Source organism: Chiloscyllium punctatum, chromosome 9, assembly GCF_047496795.1.
Source record: "Chiloscyllium punctatum isolate Juve2018m chromosome 9, sChiPun1.3, whole genome shotgun sequence".
Classification (NCBI taxonomy): Eukaryota; Metazoa; Chordata; class Chondrichthyes; order Orectolobiformes; family Hemiscylliidae; genus Chiloscyllium; species Chiloscyllium punctatum.
In genome coordinates, this window is record NC_092747.1 from 54,009,895 (window position 1) to 54,024,201 (window position 14,307).

The window sequence follows — 14,307 nt, forward strand, 5'->3', positions numbered from 1 at the left end:
CTCCTTTCAATTAAAAAAAACTTCTGGGATCGTTAGGGACGGTGTAGTGATAATATCGTTGAAACTTATGACCCACCACCCCAGTCTATTGTTCAAGGACACAGGTTCACATTGCTCATTGGGATCGGGTAAAATTTGAATTCAGTTAATAATGCTGATATCAATCCCTTGTCTCAGTCATAGTTACGATGAAACTATCACTGCCTATACTTAAATCCACCTGTTCATTAATGTCCTTTAAGGGAGGAAATCTGCTATGCTTGGACCTCCAAGCCCACATTAATGTGGAGGGGGAGAGAAATCAGGAAGGAGGATAATGAGAATGTGCCACGAGAGACCATGCATACAGAAGAGGAGGAATGTGACAGCCAGAGTGAGAAATGAGCAAGTATAAATCTGGGACTAAGAGAGTTGGACTCTCAAAACCCTGCATGAAAACCTATGTGTACATCAGCTAGCATAGGGGGAAAACTCAAGCTTGTCCCAAATTGATGCATGAATTCAGCGACATCAGCTCAAAATGTACGCCAGTGGTCAGTATCAGTTAAACCTAACACGTTAGAATGGCACCAGCCCTCTTCACCCTTCCTCAGTGATCAGAACTAGGAAATTAATTAATCTCTTGATATCTCAAGCAAAATGACAGGATTTTATTACTTAAATGTGTAGTTCAGGTGAATTAGTCATGTTAAATTGCCCACAGTGTTTAGTGCATTAGTTCGAGGGAAATGGGTTAATCTTCGGAGGGTAGGTATGGAGTTGTTGGGCCGAAGGGCCTGTTTTCACACTGTAGGGAATCTAATCTAATCTAAATTTGCTACTTCGCACTTTTCAGTTGGCCACTTTCATTAATTGCTAATTTTTAAAAATTTCCAGTTTACTTAGATGTGTTTTTAAAAAAATTGAAAAGAAGGACCTTAAACCCTTAAAAAAAACTACTTCCTTTGAAGAAGGCACCCATCCTCATGTCCAATACATACTGCAATCTTTTAAAGTTAGGAAAAATACCAAATTATGATGCTCAACTGATTGGACTTTCAGAACTCTTCTACTTTTCATTCACACCCTGGAGCCTTCCTTTTCAAAAAAGTAAAGAATCATTGTACTTTCACCAAAATTATCTAATGGGAATATCTTCACAAAAAGTCTTCCTGGTTTAGTACCTTCAGTAGTAGAATCAGGCTCCATTTCTTTTTTTGTTGTTAAATCAATGGGTCTGCTGTCATCTGCTGAAAATTCCTTAAGTTCAAATTGTGTTGTCGAGTCAGCTTCAGCTTCTGAAACATTAACCTGCGCAGTCGTTGGTTCATTCAACTGGAATGCTGAATCTACACAAGTGGAGCTGCTGATTATTCCTTCTTGTGCTATCTGTAACAAAAACAAATTACCACTTTCAATTAACTGCAATAAAAGCAGAGTCCAAACATGTTAAAAAGGAACTAATTGCCCTTTTAACTAACCAACTACTTCCCCCAACCACTATACTACAACAGTAGTATATCAATTTAGAGAAAAAAAAAGAAAAAAATTGTTTTAGATCATACAAGAACATGCTAAACCATTTTAAATCAAACAGCATAAAATTTAAATACTAACTGATAAAGCCCCTGGTGGAAAATGCAATTCAACTTTAGGAGTAGCAAGTTATATCACTTGCTAATTTCAAATGCATAAAAAAAGTCAGCTTTTATTTTGCTTCATTATAAATAACAATATCTACTTTCAAAGGAGTAATTTTTGTGGCAAACTGGGTCAATACTTGAATACCCTCATTAGGACCATCTATGTTGCAAATACAGTGCACTGCCTGAAGGACATCACCTGTGTCCTTGACTCCACTGGTTAAAGAAAGATATTTTTAATTCACCTGTGATTCCTTGATTTTTCTAACTTCAATTTCAAAGTCATCATCATCCTTCTCTTCTTCAGTATCACTGTTTATACCACAAAAAAACGTGGAAGGAAGCAACAACTTTTCAGCCTTCGACTTCTCGTCAGGGGTCGGCACCTTCTCCCACACAAGAATACAGTCTTTGTCACCATCTTCCACTGGATTATCCCCACTGGAATCTACTATGAAAAGTAAATCTATGAAAAGGATATGTAGTAAAAAAAATAATAAAAGTTGCCCAAATCTTTAAAGAAAGTTTCAGTATCAGCTGCAGCTCAATAACCAAATTGTCAGTCTCATGTTCCTTCTGGGGACCAGGATGATATTCTAAAAGACTAATTGTTCTTTTGCTTAGGCTGTCAAGAAAAATGTGAATTCCATAATCGTGCAATTAGAAATATTATTTCTAATATTTGTAGATTAGAAATATTTTCTAATCAATTCTTCAACCATAGGAATGATTGCCACCAGTCATTGCAGTAATCTGAAAAGTCAGAAATTGAGACACTTAAAAGGTTTGTACCAACAAGTAGCCACGCTCAAAATGCTTTGGTAAAGTTTGGAATTAATGATCCAGAAGGTGTCATGCTCAAAAGGAATAAAAGTGACAGAACTAGCCCTGAATAGTTTCAAGGATTACTTTGAAGCATTTAGAATAGTTAAATTATAGCACTGAACATGACTCCTATGCTATTTAGTTTGCAGTTTTACTTCTAACAGATAAACAATTGTTAGGTAAAGTATGGGGGTACAGTGCAGACAAGGACAGAACAGGAACGCACTACTCATTCAATTGGGAGCAGAGTGGACAAAGTACAAAGTGATAACTAAAACTACTTCGGACAAATTCCAGGTCCCTCAAATGAAACATGACGACAAAAACTATGCCTCCACGAAATGCTTGAGTATCTGTTCTGTAGAATTTTACAATAGCCTTTCTTCAAAATAGAATGGTCACATCACATGCAATACTATATCTACTTGCACTTTGATCCCGAGTACAAATAGTTTTCAATCTATTCAGGCAACAAGGTTCTTCTATAAAAAACGATACCTAGCAGCTGTAATGTAGTTTTGAGCAATTTCAAAATATAGGAACACCAGATGAACACAAAGATGATGGCTTGACACATCAATGAAGCCACCAACTTGCAGTCAACCACAAATCATGCAATTCCATTTGCAAGTGCCAAACACCTCTGGACAACTTCAAAATTTTAAAATCTTTTAATATGCATACCTGTCACACAGGACTTGTGCTTCTTTTGTTCTTCTGCATGCAGCTTCCTATCAGTAAGTTGCAAGGATGTACCTTGAATTGGAAAACAATGGGTTTTTAAAGTTTTGACACTAAATTACAATAAAATCCTCTGTACATAACAGTATCTATTCCAGAGCCTTGCTGCCATGACTCTTATTGGTACATTTACTGGGTAATCTGGATATGAACTTTCAAGCTTTAAAAAAAAACACTATCAAAACGAGATTATTTTGGTTTCAAAACTAATGCTTAGATTAAAAATGTACCTGCATCAGAGAAGTCTTCTGGTTCATTAGGACACAATTGCTCCTTTGATTCACCTGGATCAAAATTTTTACCAGTTCTGAAGACTTCACCTAGTATAACAAGACTCCTAAATAAAACTGGCAAAAGATTGTATTTCTAAAGAGTTGTCTCCACAATTTAAAATCTGTACCTGTTTTAGGTGTTTTCTGTTGCTCTTGCTTATCTTCATACAATTTTCCATGGAGTTTTTTAACAGCAGTTTCATAATCTTCATCTTAAACAGAAAGGTTAATTTGACACTTGTAATTTACAAAGAAGAATAAAAACAACTTGTTGGCTAGATTAGTACTTATGAGTTTATTTTTAAACTTTGTTCTGCCTCAAAATTTTAAGCACATTTTACAGATCAGAATACAATGATGCAATCAGTAAGGCCGTTAATAGATACATAAATAAGTCAAATAATTTAATTCTCTATCTGTGGCATGGGGAAGTATGAGGCAAATAGCATGTGACATGCTGAATGAGAATCACAGAAGCATAAAAAAAACTAAGACAAAGGAAGTGGCCATTCAGCTCATTGTGCATTTCTCAGGTGAAAAAATAAACCAGCTGCCCTTTCTAATTCCAATTCCAACACATTACTGCATGCATTATATATTGCAGCACTTCCAATGCAGATCCTGACACTTCTTACTGAGGTTAAGGTTTCTGCCTTCAGCATCAAACAGGCAGCAAATTTCATTGGAGGCAGCTCAAACACTGATCACTCGGATGATCTATGGAGAGACTGTCTTATGAGCAAAGGTTGGGACTCTACTCACTGGAGTTTAGAAAAATGAGAGGTGATCGCAATGAAACAAATAGGGGCTTGACAGGGTAAATGCTGAAAAGATGTTTCCCCTCACAGGACAGTGAAGGACTAGAAAGCAATCTCACCAATTTAAGATAGAGGCACCAATTTAAGATAGAGGAAGAGGAGGAATTTCATTTCTCAGAAGGTTAAGTGTCTATGGAACTTCTTGCCACAGACAATAAGAGTCCTTGTGTGTATTTAAGGCTGAGGTAGATTCTTGCTAAGCATCTTAGCAAGAATCAAGGGTTATGGAGAAAAGGATTATAGAGACAAGGATTATAGAGACAAGGCAGCCAAGTGGACGGAGGAATATTGGATCAGCCAAACAGTCTACTCCTGTTCTTCCTTTTTATTGCTCTTGGGGAATTCTAGTAAACCACTAACCTCAGAATAGACTTTTAAACTGTGTCCCCTTTAATCCTCTATAAAACAACTTATGTACCCACCGGTAACTCACCTCTCTGCAAGGAGAAACAGTTCTTTTCTGTCCAATGCCCTTAAATTTAATGCACCTCAATTACATCACCCCTCAGCATCCTCTGTTCTAAGAGAAACAACCCCAACCTGTCCAATCTTTCCTAATAGCTGCAATTTTCAAACACTGGCAACATTCTCCTAAATACCCTCTCCACTGCAATCTTGTCCTTTTTTGAAATACAGTGGCTAGAACTGTACACTGAATTCTAGCTGTGGTCTAGCCATTTAAAAAAAAATAATTCTGGCTTTGTATCCCTACTTTTGTATTCTATATCTCATCCAAGAAAGGCATTACATATGCTTTCTTTGCCATCTTATCCACCTGCTCTGGGATCTGCACTCAAGTCTGTCACTACTTCTACATTCTCAATAGTCTCTATTTTGTATTACAGTTTTATTTGTCCTCCCAAATGCATTATATCACAAATCTGATTGACTGTCATTTTCCACTTCTCGACCAACTCAACCAAACTAGTAGTATAATTCTGGAGTCAACAATTAATCGTGCTCATTATCAATGGCATGGCAAATATTTGTCACCTGCAAATTTCCCAATCATGCCTCCTACATTTACGTCCAAATCATTTATATATGTACATAAACAGGACGCTGTACTGTGGAATGCCAGTTGAAACGGCTTTTCATTTGCAAAATCACTCATTGGATCAATGATGGGGAACAAAGGCCACTTTCAGATCAAAGTTTCCATATTGTGCAGCAGCCCTTGCATTCTATAAACAATAGTACAATGTCTGCAGACCCTCAGTTCCCTGATATTTACCTGCTATCTACTGAGGATTAGAAAGTGAACTCGGACTGTTCTTCCCTCCAGGGCTTTCCTGAACAGCCTCAGATTCAAACTATCCAGCCTCAGGATTTATCCAGCTTTAAAAAGGTCAGCCCTCCAGTACTCCCTCTCACCTTACATCTAATATTTCACACCTCTTTAACTAGAATATCTCCAACTTCCATTCCTTTGAGAAGACAGATGAAAAGTACGCATTAAGAACCTTGTCCATATCTTCCACTTCTACACACAAATAACCCTGTACAGCTCTTTTGGGGTCTATCCTTTCCTTAGTTAGCCACCTTTCATCTTTGGGATTTTCCAGATTGTACCTGCCAATATTTTCTGCACATCCTCCCTCACTTTACATTCTGAGTTTCCTTTTTTTATTTCACTCCTGCACTTCCTGTACTCCTCCAGACTTGTAATAGCACAGAGTGGTTGTCAGAAGCATGCTTGTTCTGCTTCATCTGTGTATGTTTTGGATAATCAGCCAACTCCAGAGTCTCTCTCTTTCCGTGTTAACATGCCTACTGTAGATTATTGATTTTAAATGACTTTCACAGTTGTTTCTGACTTTTCTTCAAGTAATAGTATCTGATCTACTTTGACCAAGATCACAGTTTTAACAGGCCAGATTTTCTAAGGTGTGGCACTCCAGCCCTTTTGTTTCAAAACGAAAGAAGGGATCTTCCCTCTCCAGCTACCACATGAACTCAAGTTTCTCAAGTTGTTGTCAATTCCTACACACAACGTTCCTATCTCAATTTCTATTTATCTCAAGAGGGTTGGAATATAAAAGCACCATTGTGCTACTGAGACTTTATAAAGATCTGGTTAGGCCCCATTTAGAGTACTGTGTCCAGCTTTGGGCCCCACACCACAGGAGGGACATACTGGCACTGGAGCGTGTCCAGCGGAGATTCACATGGATAATCCCTGGAATGGTAGGTCTAACGTACGAGGAATGGCTGAGGATCTTGGGATTGTACTCATTTGAGTTTAGAAGATTAAGGGGAGATCTAATAGAAACTTACAAGATAATACATGGCTTGGAGAGGGTGGACGCTAGGAAATTGTTTCTGTTAGGTGAGGAGACTAGGACCTGTGGACACAGCCTTTGAATTAGAGAGGGCAAATTATGAACAGAAATGCGGAGACATTTCTTCAGCCAGAGAGTGGTGGGCCTGTGGAATTCATTGCTGCGGAGTGCAGTGGAGGCTGCGACGCTAAATGTCTTCAAGGCAGAGATTGATAAATTCTTGATGTCACAAGGAATTAAGGGCTATGGGGAGAATGCGGGTAAGTGGAGTTGAAATACCCATCAGCCATGATTGAATGGCGGAGTGGACTCGATGGGCCGAATGGCCTTACTTCCACCCCTATTCTTATGGTCTTATGTAGGAAATTGTGGATCCTAGCAGTGACCATATCATGAAGTTGTCCTGTCATATCTTAACCTAAACAAAAGAGACTGAAAGAACTGATAATTTATTAATTTGTGCTAGTTGGGGGTCCCCAGATTGACAGTTTCGAGGAAACAAAACTAATTGCTTCATTCTACATAATCTTTCAATTCATATGCTAATCTTCCTTAAATTATAGATACACAAATAAACTGAACAAACAGCAATCAGTACAGACTTGATCACCAAGCATTACTTACCATCCTCATCGTCATCACTAAAATAATCAGGCTTGTTCTTGTAGCAGAAGAATGTTTGAGGAAGTTGTAGCTGCTTAGCAAGAGCTGCTTGTTCAGGTGTGGGTGTCAATACAAAAACAATCTGCACATCTTCATCGCCAACTATAAAATAATCAGTTGAGTCAATGGGCTTTTGCAAGTGCAAGATCTTTATGACAATGAGCTGAAATCAACAAGCAGGAGCTTGGATTTATATTAAAAAAGACATCCTTCTACTTACTACAATATTTTCACCCATGTTTACTCATCTCAGATTGTCTTAACAATTTATGTACACTGACTTTTTAATTCTACAAAAACCAAATTTAATCTCTTGCATTTATTAATAAAAGACTGTGCATATCATCTACAATTAGGATGATTTTATCCAGGAGCAAAGCATGAGAGTATGGAATTGCAAATGCAAAACAAATTAAAATCTAATATGATTCAGATGTTAACTTAAATATAAATTAGAATGAGGTTATAACCAACTATTAGACAAAGTTTTGAATTTATATAGTACTTTTAAAATCAAAAATCATTCCAAGCAGTTTAGAGCTAAAATGAATTGCATACAAGTTAGGACAGGTAAACAAAGGTTGGCATAAAAGCCATTTTGAAAACAATAGTAATGTGTAGGGAGGAGAGAAATGGGCAGAAGTAAAGGCAGAATAAACAAATAAAAGGAAGTCAGCAGGCAAAAAGGTGGCCTGAAGTGACAGGATAAGACATGAGCAGATTAAGATATATACTGAAAATTAGTTCATTGCAGGTATGTGATATGTTGGGGATGGTACAGAAGGTAAAATTCAGACACTGAACTTGATGGAAAACAACATGGGAAAATAAGGGAGACACTAAAGTGAAATCTAGAGTCATTAGTATCATAGATTACAACTTTGGCTTGGGTGAGAATGAAGCAAGTGTTTGGTAACATTCCTAAGATCGAAGAAAATGAGCTGATAAGAGGAAGGGGAGAAACTAGAGCAATAGAACATGAGGAAAGTACAGTGGTCTTTGAAACAACTTCATAGAAAACATTAATATTGGAGACTAGGTCCAATAGGTTTCTTGTATGAGTTTAAAGAGCTTTTTTTTTGAGGGGGGGGGGAAAAAGGAGGAGGAGGAGGATAATATTTGTTGAAAAACCAAGAGAGATCGCTTCTACCCTCCAGGATAATCCAGATGACTTTGGCTGTTACTTTGACAGATAAAATATGGGAGAGGGGAGGTGGAGATTAAAACCACAAGAGGTCAGGTATTACGTATGCTAGGAGTTTCTCGCCCTCAAGCTTCAGCGCAAACGTACAAGATATTCTAGGAAAGCAACATATACACCTGAATAAATTTTCTGCCAGTTTGATTTAAAAACAAAAAGCTGACCCAATCCACAGCATATTTTCATAATCAAATCACCACTTTTTAATGTTTCAAAACTGGAATGAAAATTGAACGTTGTTTACAATTTCCCTCAGTTGCAATGTGCTGCTCAGATACTTCTCCAGTCTCACTTCAAAGTGCTGCAAGATAATGGTTTACTTAAACATCAGTTCAATATTTAAAAAGCTTTGAAACAAAATGTCATTTTGCTTGGTCACATGTCAGCTATGGTTCGTAGAAGGGAGAGTAGCATCGTTTTGCTTCTGCAGGTTTTTCCAAAGTGACCATCAACTCAAACAATCTAGGTAATTCCAGTAAGACTAAAAATGTAATTTAACGAACATATCAGCTATAGTTTTCAAACCACTAAAAGGTTACTCATACCAGATGCTAGTTATTTACTCCAAAAAGACCCCATGAACATTATGTTGTAAAGAATATCGGCAAAATAATAACTCCCCACTTCACGTGGTTAAAACTGACTGTGGACTTTGCAATTAGTCACAGCAGTTAGTAATAACAAAGTCAAAAATCAAGGCCCACTTTTGATCCTTAATACTGGCTGAATTTAATCCAATCCAAAAAAAAAAGAATTGTGGATGCTGTAAATCAAACAAAAACAGAAATTGCTGAAGAAATTCAGGTCTAGCAGTATCTGTGGAGAGAAAGCAGAATTAAAATTAATATTTCAGGTCAGTGACCCTTCTTCAGAACTGTTGAGTTTTTCCCAGCAATCTCCACTTTTGTTTATTTGTGTCAACAATAAAAAGCTAAAACAAGCAGAGTATGTTTTCCAATACTGGAGCTATTTTAGTAATTAAGTTAAAATTGAGCTGATTATTTATAAACAGATTAAAGATTAAAATGGTTTAATTATGTTATGATTATTATTTCAGAGTTCATCATTACTATAGGAGTCTCAGAAGGGGAAGGTTTCTCAAAGGTTTGAGCTACTATGCAGTAACAACACAAATGGTGTTTGTCAATAACAGAATGATCATCAAGTCAAAAAGACATTTAAGCTTATTACACAAATTAGTAACGTGACTGAATGAATGTGCACGCTGGTCTAATGCCATGTACTTGGACTATACATTCCAAAGACTGGTGGATCATGTACAGGTCGCTTCAGCTATTTGCCACAAAGTACGACTACCCAACAAAACCATTCTTGCAGAACAGACACCAGTGTTCAAATTTGATTCTGCAATTGGACGATATTTCCTGGATAATCACGTGTATGAAGTAGTACACTGACAACCACTTACATATTAATACACATGGCCCTTTGCTTCGTGGAGAGGAAGAACATACACTGTGCCTGGTTCAACTCAAAATAGGTGACAGCCATTCACCGACTGAGGGCATTACTCTGGTCAACTAGCTTGTTTTAAATTTTAACAAAGCCTAGCTCTTGACTGCGAATCCATGGCAACACAAGCAGCGTTCATTTGACAATTAATTAGCATCTCTGCTCTCATGTCATTTAAATGTTGATTTTTCACTTAAATTTATATTCTTATGAAATGACCTGAGGAAGAGATGAAAACCTTTGACAAATAGGGTTTTTTTCCCAGCAATACTCAATAACTTAATCTATTGATTTAAAACAGATTATTCAGGTTAAAACATCTCAAAACTTTATTCTACAGGCTGTATGTTATAGACCAAATAGGGGAAGAAAATGGAACAAATTTTGAAAAAGGATAAGTAAATGAAGATAATGGAAGGCTACTACAGACTAGCAAAAACAATTTGGAACAGGGAAGAAATTGCTGCAATGCACACAAAGAAACTTTCTCGGTTACCATATTTCCAGTGTAACAAGAGAAATGTGTCAGGGATGCAACATTTGGGAAACAGTGACCACAATAGCAATATATTAATTGTGACTTGGTAGTAGCAATCGCAGTTCAAAATTAGAAGGTTCTAGGATTTAAGTGTCACTGCAAAGCGTGCAGAACTGAAGTAACATTGTGCTCAGTAAAACCAACAGAAACAAAAAACAATATAGCATAGGTAATTGCACCAAGACCAACAAATCCTCAGAAATGATGCTTCCTTCCCTGGGCTTTAAAAGGAAATTGATGAGGTGGCTGGATACTTTAGGAACTTCCTCCCTAAAGCAACATTGCATATGACCTAGAAAGACTACAGCAATTCAAGAATGGTAGTTCACCAGTATCCACAAGGGCTATTAGAGATAAGCTGGCTTGTTAGTGTTGCTCAAATCATATGAGCACACAAAGTCATACATTCCGAAGTATTTCTTAGACTTACACTGGAGATTGTAAATTTGACAAGTTTTAAGAAAGGTGTGGGAAACAAAAAGACAAAATTATCGACAATAAAAAAGATAATGCTAGAAGAACTAAAAAGCAAGAGACAGAATTGGAGTTACATTTCAGGTCAATGACCGTTCACCTAGACAAGGAAACCAGGAATGTAACAGATTTTAAATAAGCGAATTTTGAGGGCCAGGTTTCACACAGTGGTAGCTGAGAATGTTAGTTGGGTCATAGGGAATATTAATTGTTTCCATTTCTGGGATAGAATCTCAGAGAATACGAGGCAATAAAGGGTTGGGGTGGGCCATGAGAAATAGCGAATGTAACTCCTTTTTCAAAAGGGAGGCAAAGTAGAAAGCTACACCTAATATACTTTTGCTCCATCACTGTTCCAGAGCCGCAATCATTCTGAATAGACTCCAGACTGCAACAGTTCAAGACAGTATGTGCTACGCCTTGCTCATGGGCAATTTGGAAAAACAATTACGTGTACAAAAATCATCATTTCTTTGGAAATATACTGAGATGGACTTAGAAATGGAGAAAAATTAGTTTGCAAATGACAAAGCTTGGAAGAGCGAGGTTGTGGTCAGAGACTGGTAAAGCCAAATGTTGTCAATGTATTTTTGGAGGAAGAATAATGACATTAAATGACAACATAAACTAAATTACACAATTTAAAACAGATTGGAGGAAGAGGCAATGGGGTTCTTATATGTAAGTAAATCTTTAAGTGGTAGGAAAGAGTTAATAAATGGTTAAAAGAGCTTATGGAACACTATTTTATAAATGGTATGTGTGCGCAATCTTTAATAAACCACTGATGATACTTCATCCAGAATAATTGTATCCAATTCTGCACAGCATACTTAAAGGAAGTGAATTGCAGTTTTCTTAAAAGTGTAGAATACAGATCGAACAAAATTTCACCAATTACAAATTTTGGCTATATGCCAAGTCTACAGAATCTGGGATTGTTGACTCAGAAGGTCAAAGGAAGATTTAACAGGTGCTCAAAATGATGAGGTGTACACATTTTCAATGCTCTGTATTGTATCGCATGACAGGGTGTTTGCAACACGTTTAACAGTAACTTTCAAGGAGAGGTAATTAGAAAATAAAATTTGCACAGCTAGTAAGGAATCGCAAGGGTAAGACTATTTTAAGACATTGAAGTAACCATAACAGACAATAGGCAGCTTTCAAACTCTAATGATTTCACGTGGGAATGTGGGATGACTGACAGACTTCTTTCCCATACTTAAAAGATACATTCTTGGTGCATTTAATTCCAGAGCTAATCTAATTTAGTTAGTAGCTCAGAAGCAATTCTTCAATTGGAAGAAAAGTCAGTTAGCTGAAGCCAACCAACTCAAAAGCATTCCACACACAAGCAGTTTGAAAACATGACAATCTTTGCAACTATTAACTCTGAGGTTTTAAAAATTTCAGTCAATATACTTGAAACTTCTAGTCCTTCAGACAAAAATGAACAGTCACATAAAGAAGCTTTTAAGCCATGGGATGCGTATTATCCAAGAAATGGAATTTTAGCATTGTAAACTATTTAGTCAGGCATTATAGGTTTCAAAATATTCAAGGTGACAACATAAATCTATGCCTACTACAGAAATGAAGGGTAACTATATTCAGTTAGGATGGGCCATTTCTAAAATATCCTATTGGACATGTCTACATCTCAAACCGTTTTAGCATAAATTCTCACTTTGGATTTTAAAAATGACATACTTGAACTTCAAGTTGACATTCAAGGGATTGATTACAGAGGTTACATTAGAATAAAGTGAGGTTTACTTCAAATTTGGCCATGCTGGATACAGAGTATGAAAAGTGAAAAACGTTTACGTTGTTAGAGTGTGGAACATGACGTAGAAAGGGAGAATGAAATAATTAATGCTACACCAATCTTGCCCTTTCATCATGGCAGCCTTGTATCTGAACAGTCAGTACAATTATAATAATTTGCATGTAGTTAATTTTGCAAATTAAAATCCAAATTTACGGTTTGCTATTTTAATCATAAAACCAGATCACTGAAGTGCTTCTATCGAGAAGAGGGTCAACATTTAACTAATATCAAGTTAATTGCTTACTTCTGCCCTTCAGGGAAGAAAACCCAGAATCCTTCACTTGCCTGGTCGATAAGTGACTCCAGATCCTGTGTTTCAATTGACCCTTAACTACCCTCTGAAATGGTCTAAAGAACCAATCAAGGATAGGCAACAAATGATGACCTTGCCAGGGATGCCCACATTCTATGAAAGAAACAACATACAAGTACATATTGGGATAGGAGACCAGAAGTGTGGTCACAGAGGTCCACTTTAAGAAGTACACAGAAGCAAGAGGGAAAGATAGGCAAATGGAGCGGCTGAAGAGGAGAATGTCCATATTAAAAATTCTTGGTTCTGGTAGAATACATTTAGATACAGAATAGTAAACCAGAATCTCTCATAAGGTTGGAAATATTGAGGTGATCAAGGAAAAGTGAGACTACAGCAGGGAGCAGTATATTTTTGGTGGTACAGATTTGATGGGCTGAAAGACCTCATCAGCACTGTATGATTCTGTAACACAGACTACGTTATTTGCACCATCATCACCCTCTGAACCCTGATCTCATTGGTAAGTTTGAGAAATTCATTGTTCAGCAATCAGCTCCAACTTCAGCCCTCCAAAGCCCCACAGAATATCACTACCTGCTATTCAAAACACAATAAAACACTGTCCAGTTTATTTCACCCTGCTGTGCTCTCTCAAGTATAGCAATTTAATGGTGAGCTGATTGAGAAAATTAAAGTGTTGAATTCAACAGAATAAACAGACAATTATTTCCTCAGTTGGAGGGAACAAAAACAAGTATATGGGCATGTCTTCTTAAAATTAAACTAGGTCATTTAGGAGAAAATTCAGCATGTACCTTTGTACAGAAACTATAAGCACTTGACAAGGATGTGATTTCCAATATAACTGAAGATTTACAGGCTGAAATTAACAAGTCTTGTTCAGGATATGGAGCAAGGGCACTTAGAGAGTTTGTGAATCAATGACCTAACTGAATGAATGATCGAGTACGTCCACAGGGTTAAATGTCAAGCTCCTATTCCTTCATCCTCTGCCAATTCAATGTTATTTTGAGAAAGCACTTTCTAAAGTCAAGGTATTTTCCCCATCTAGATATGTTACCACCTCAAAAAGGTTCTGAAGTTGTCTAAACGTTATTCCCTTTTAATCTCGGGCTGGACACATTTAAGAATTTTCTTTTATTTATTATTTTTACACATTGTTAAAGACAATATTTTCCCTTTAAATGCATATTACATCACCTATTCTCGTGCTCTAGTATGTGCCCAGCCTCAAATAAAACTGAAACATTTCTGGACATGGGCAGCTTCCTTCATCTTCCTCAGGTT

General features: G+C 37.0%; 1 protein-coding gene across 6 annotated transcripts in view; it reads right to left on the reverse strand.

The window, feature by feature from the left end:
• The window catches only part of ranbp2 (RAN binding protein 2), a 68,964-nt gene that overhangs the window by 12,498 nt on the left and 42,159 nt on the right, over positions 1-14,307 (reverse strand). For 3 of the 6 annotated variants that reach the window (XM_072577543.1, XM_072577544.1, XM_072577541.1), the window contains 6 exons: positions 7,185-7,325; positions 3,589-3,672; positions 3,419-3,508; positions 3,132-3,203; positions 1,868-2,073; positions 1,164-1,368 (listed from right to left, as the gene is read on the reverse strand). In XM_072577543.1, coding sequence (XP_072433644.1) covers positions 1,164-1,368; positions 1,868-2,073; positions 3,132-3,203; positions 3,419-3,508; positions 3,589-3,672; positions 7,185-7,325 — 798 coding nt within the window. The remainder of the gene's footprint in view (positions 1-1,163; positions 1,369-1,867; positions 2,074-3,131; positions 3,204-3,418; positions 3,509-3,588; positions 3,673-7,184; positions 7,326-14,307) is intronic. The other 3 variants (XM_072577542.1, XM_072577546.1, XM_072577545.1) reach the window with 3 other exon arrangements.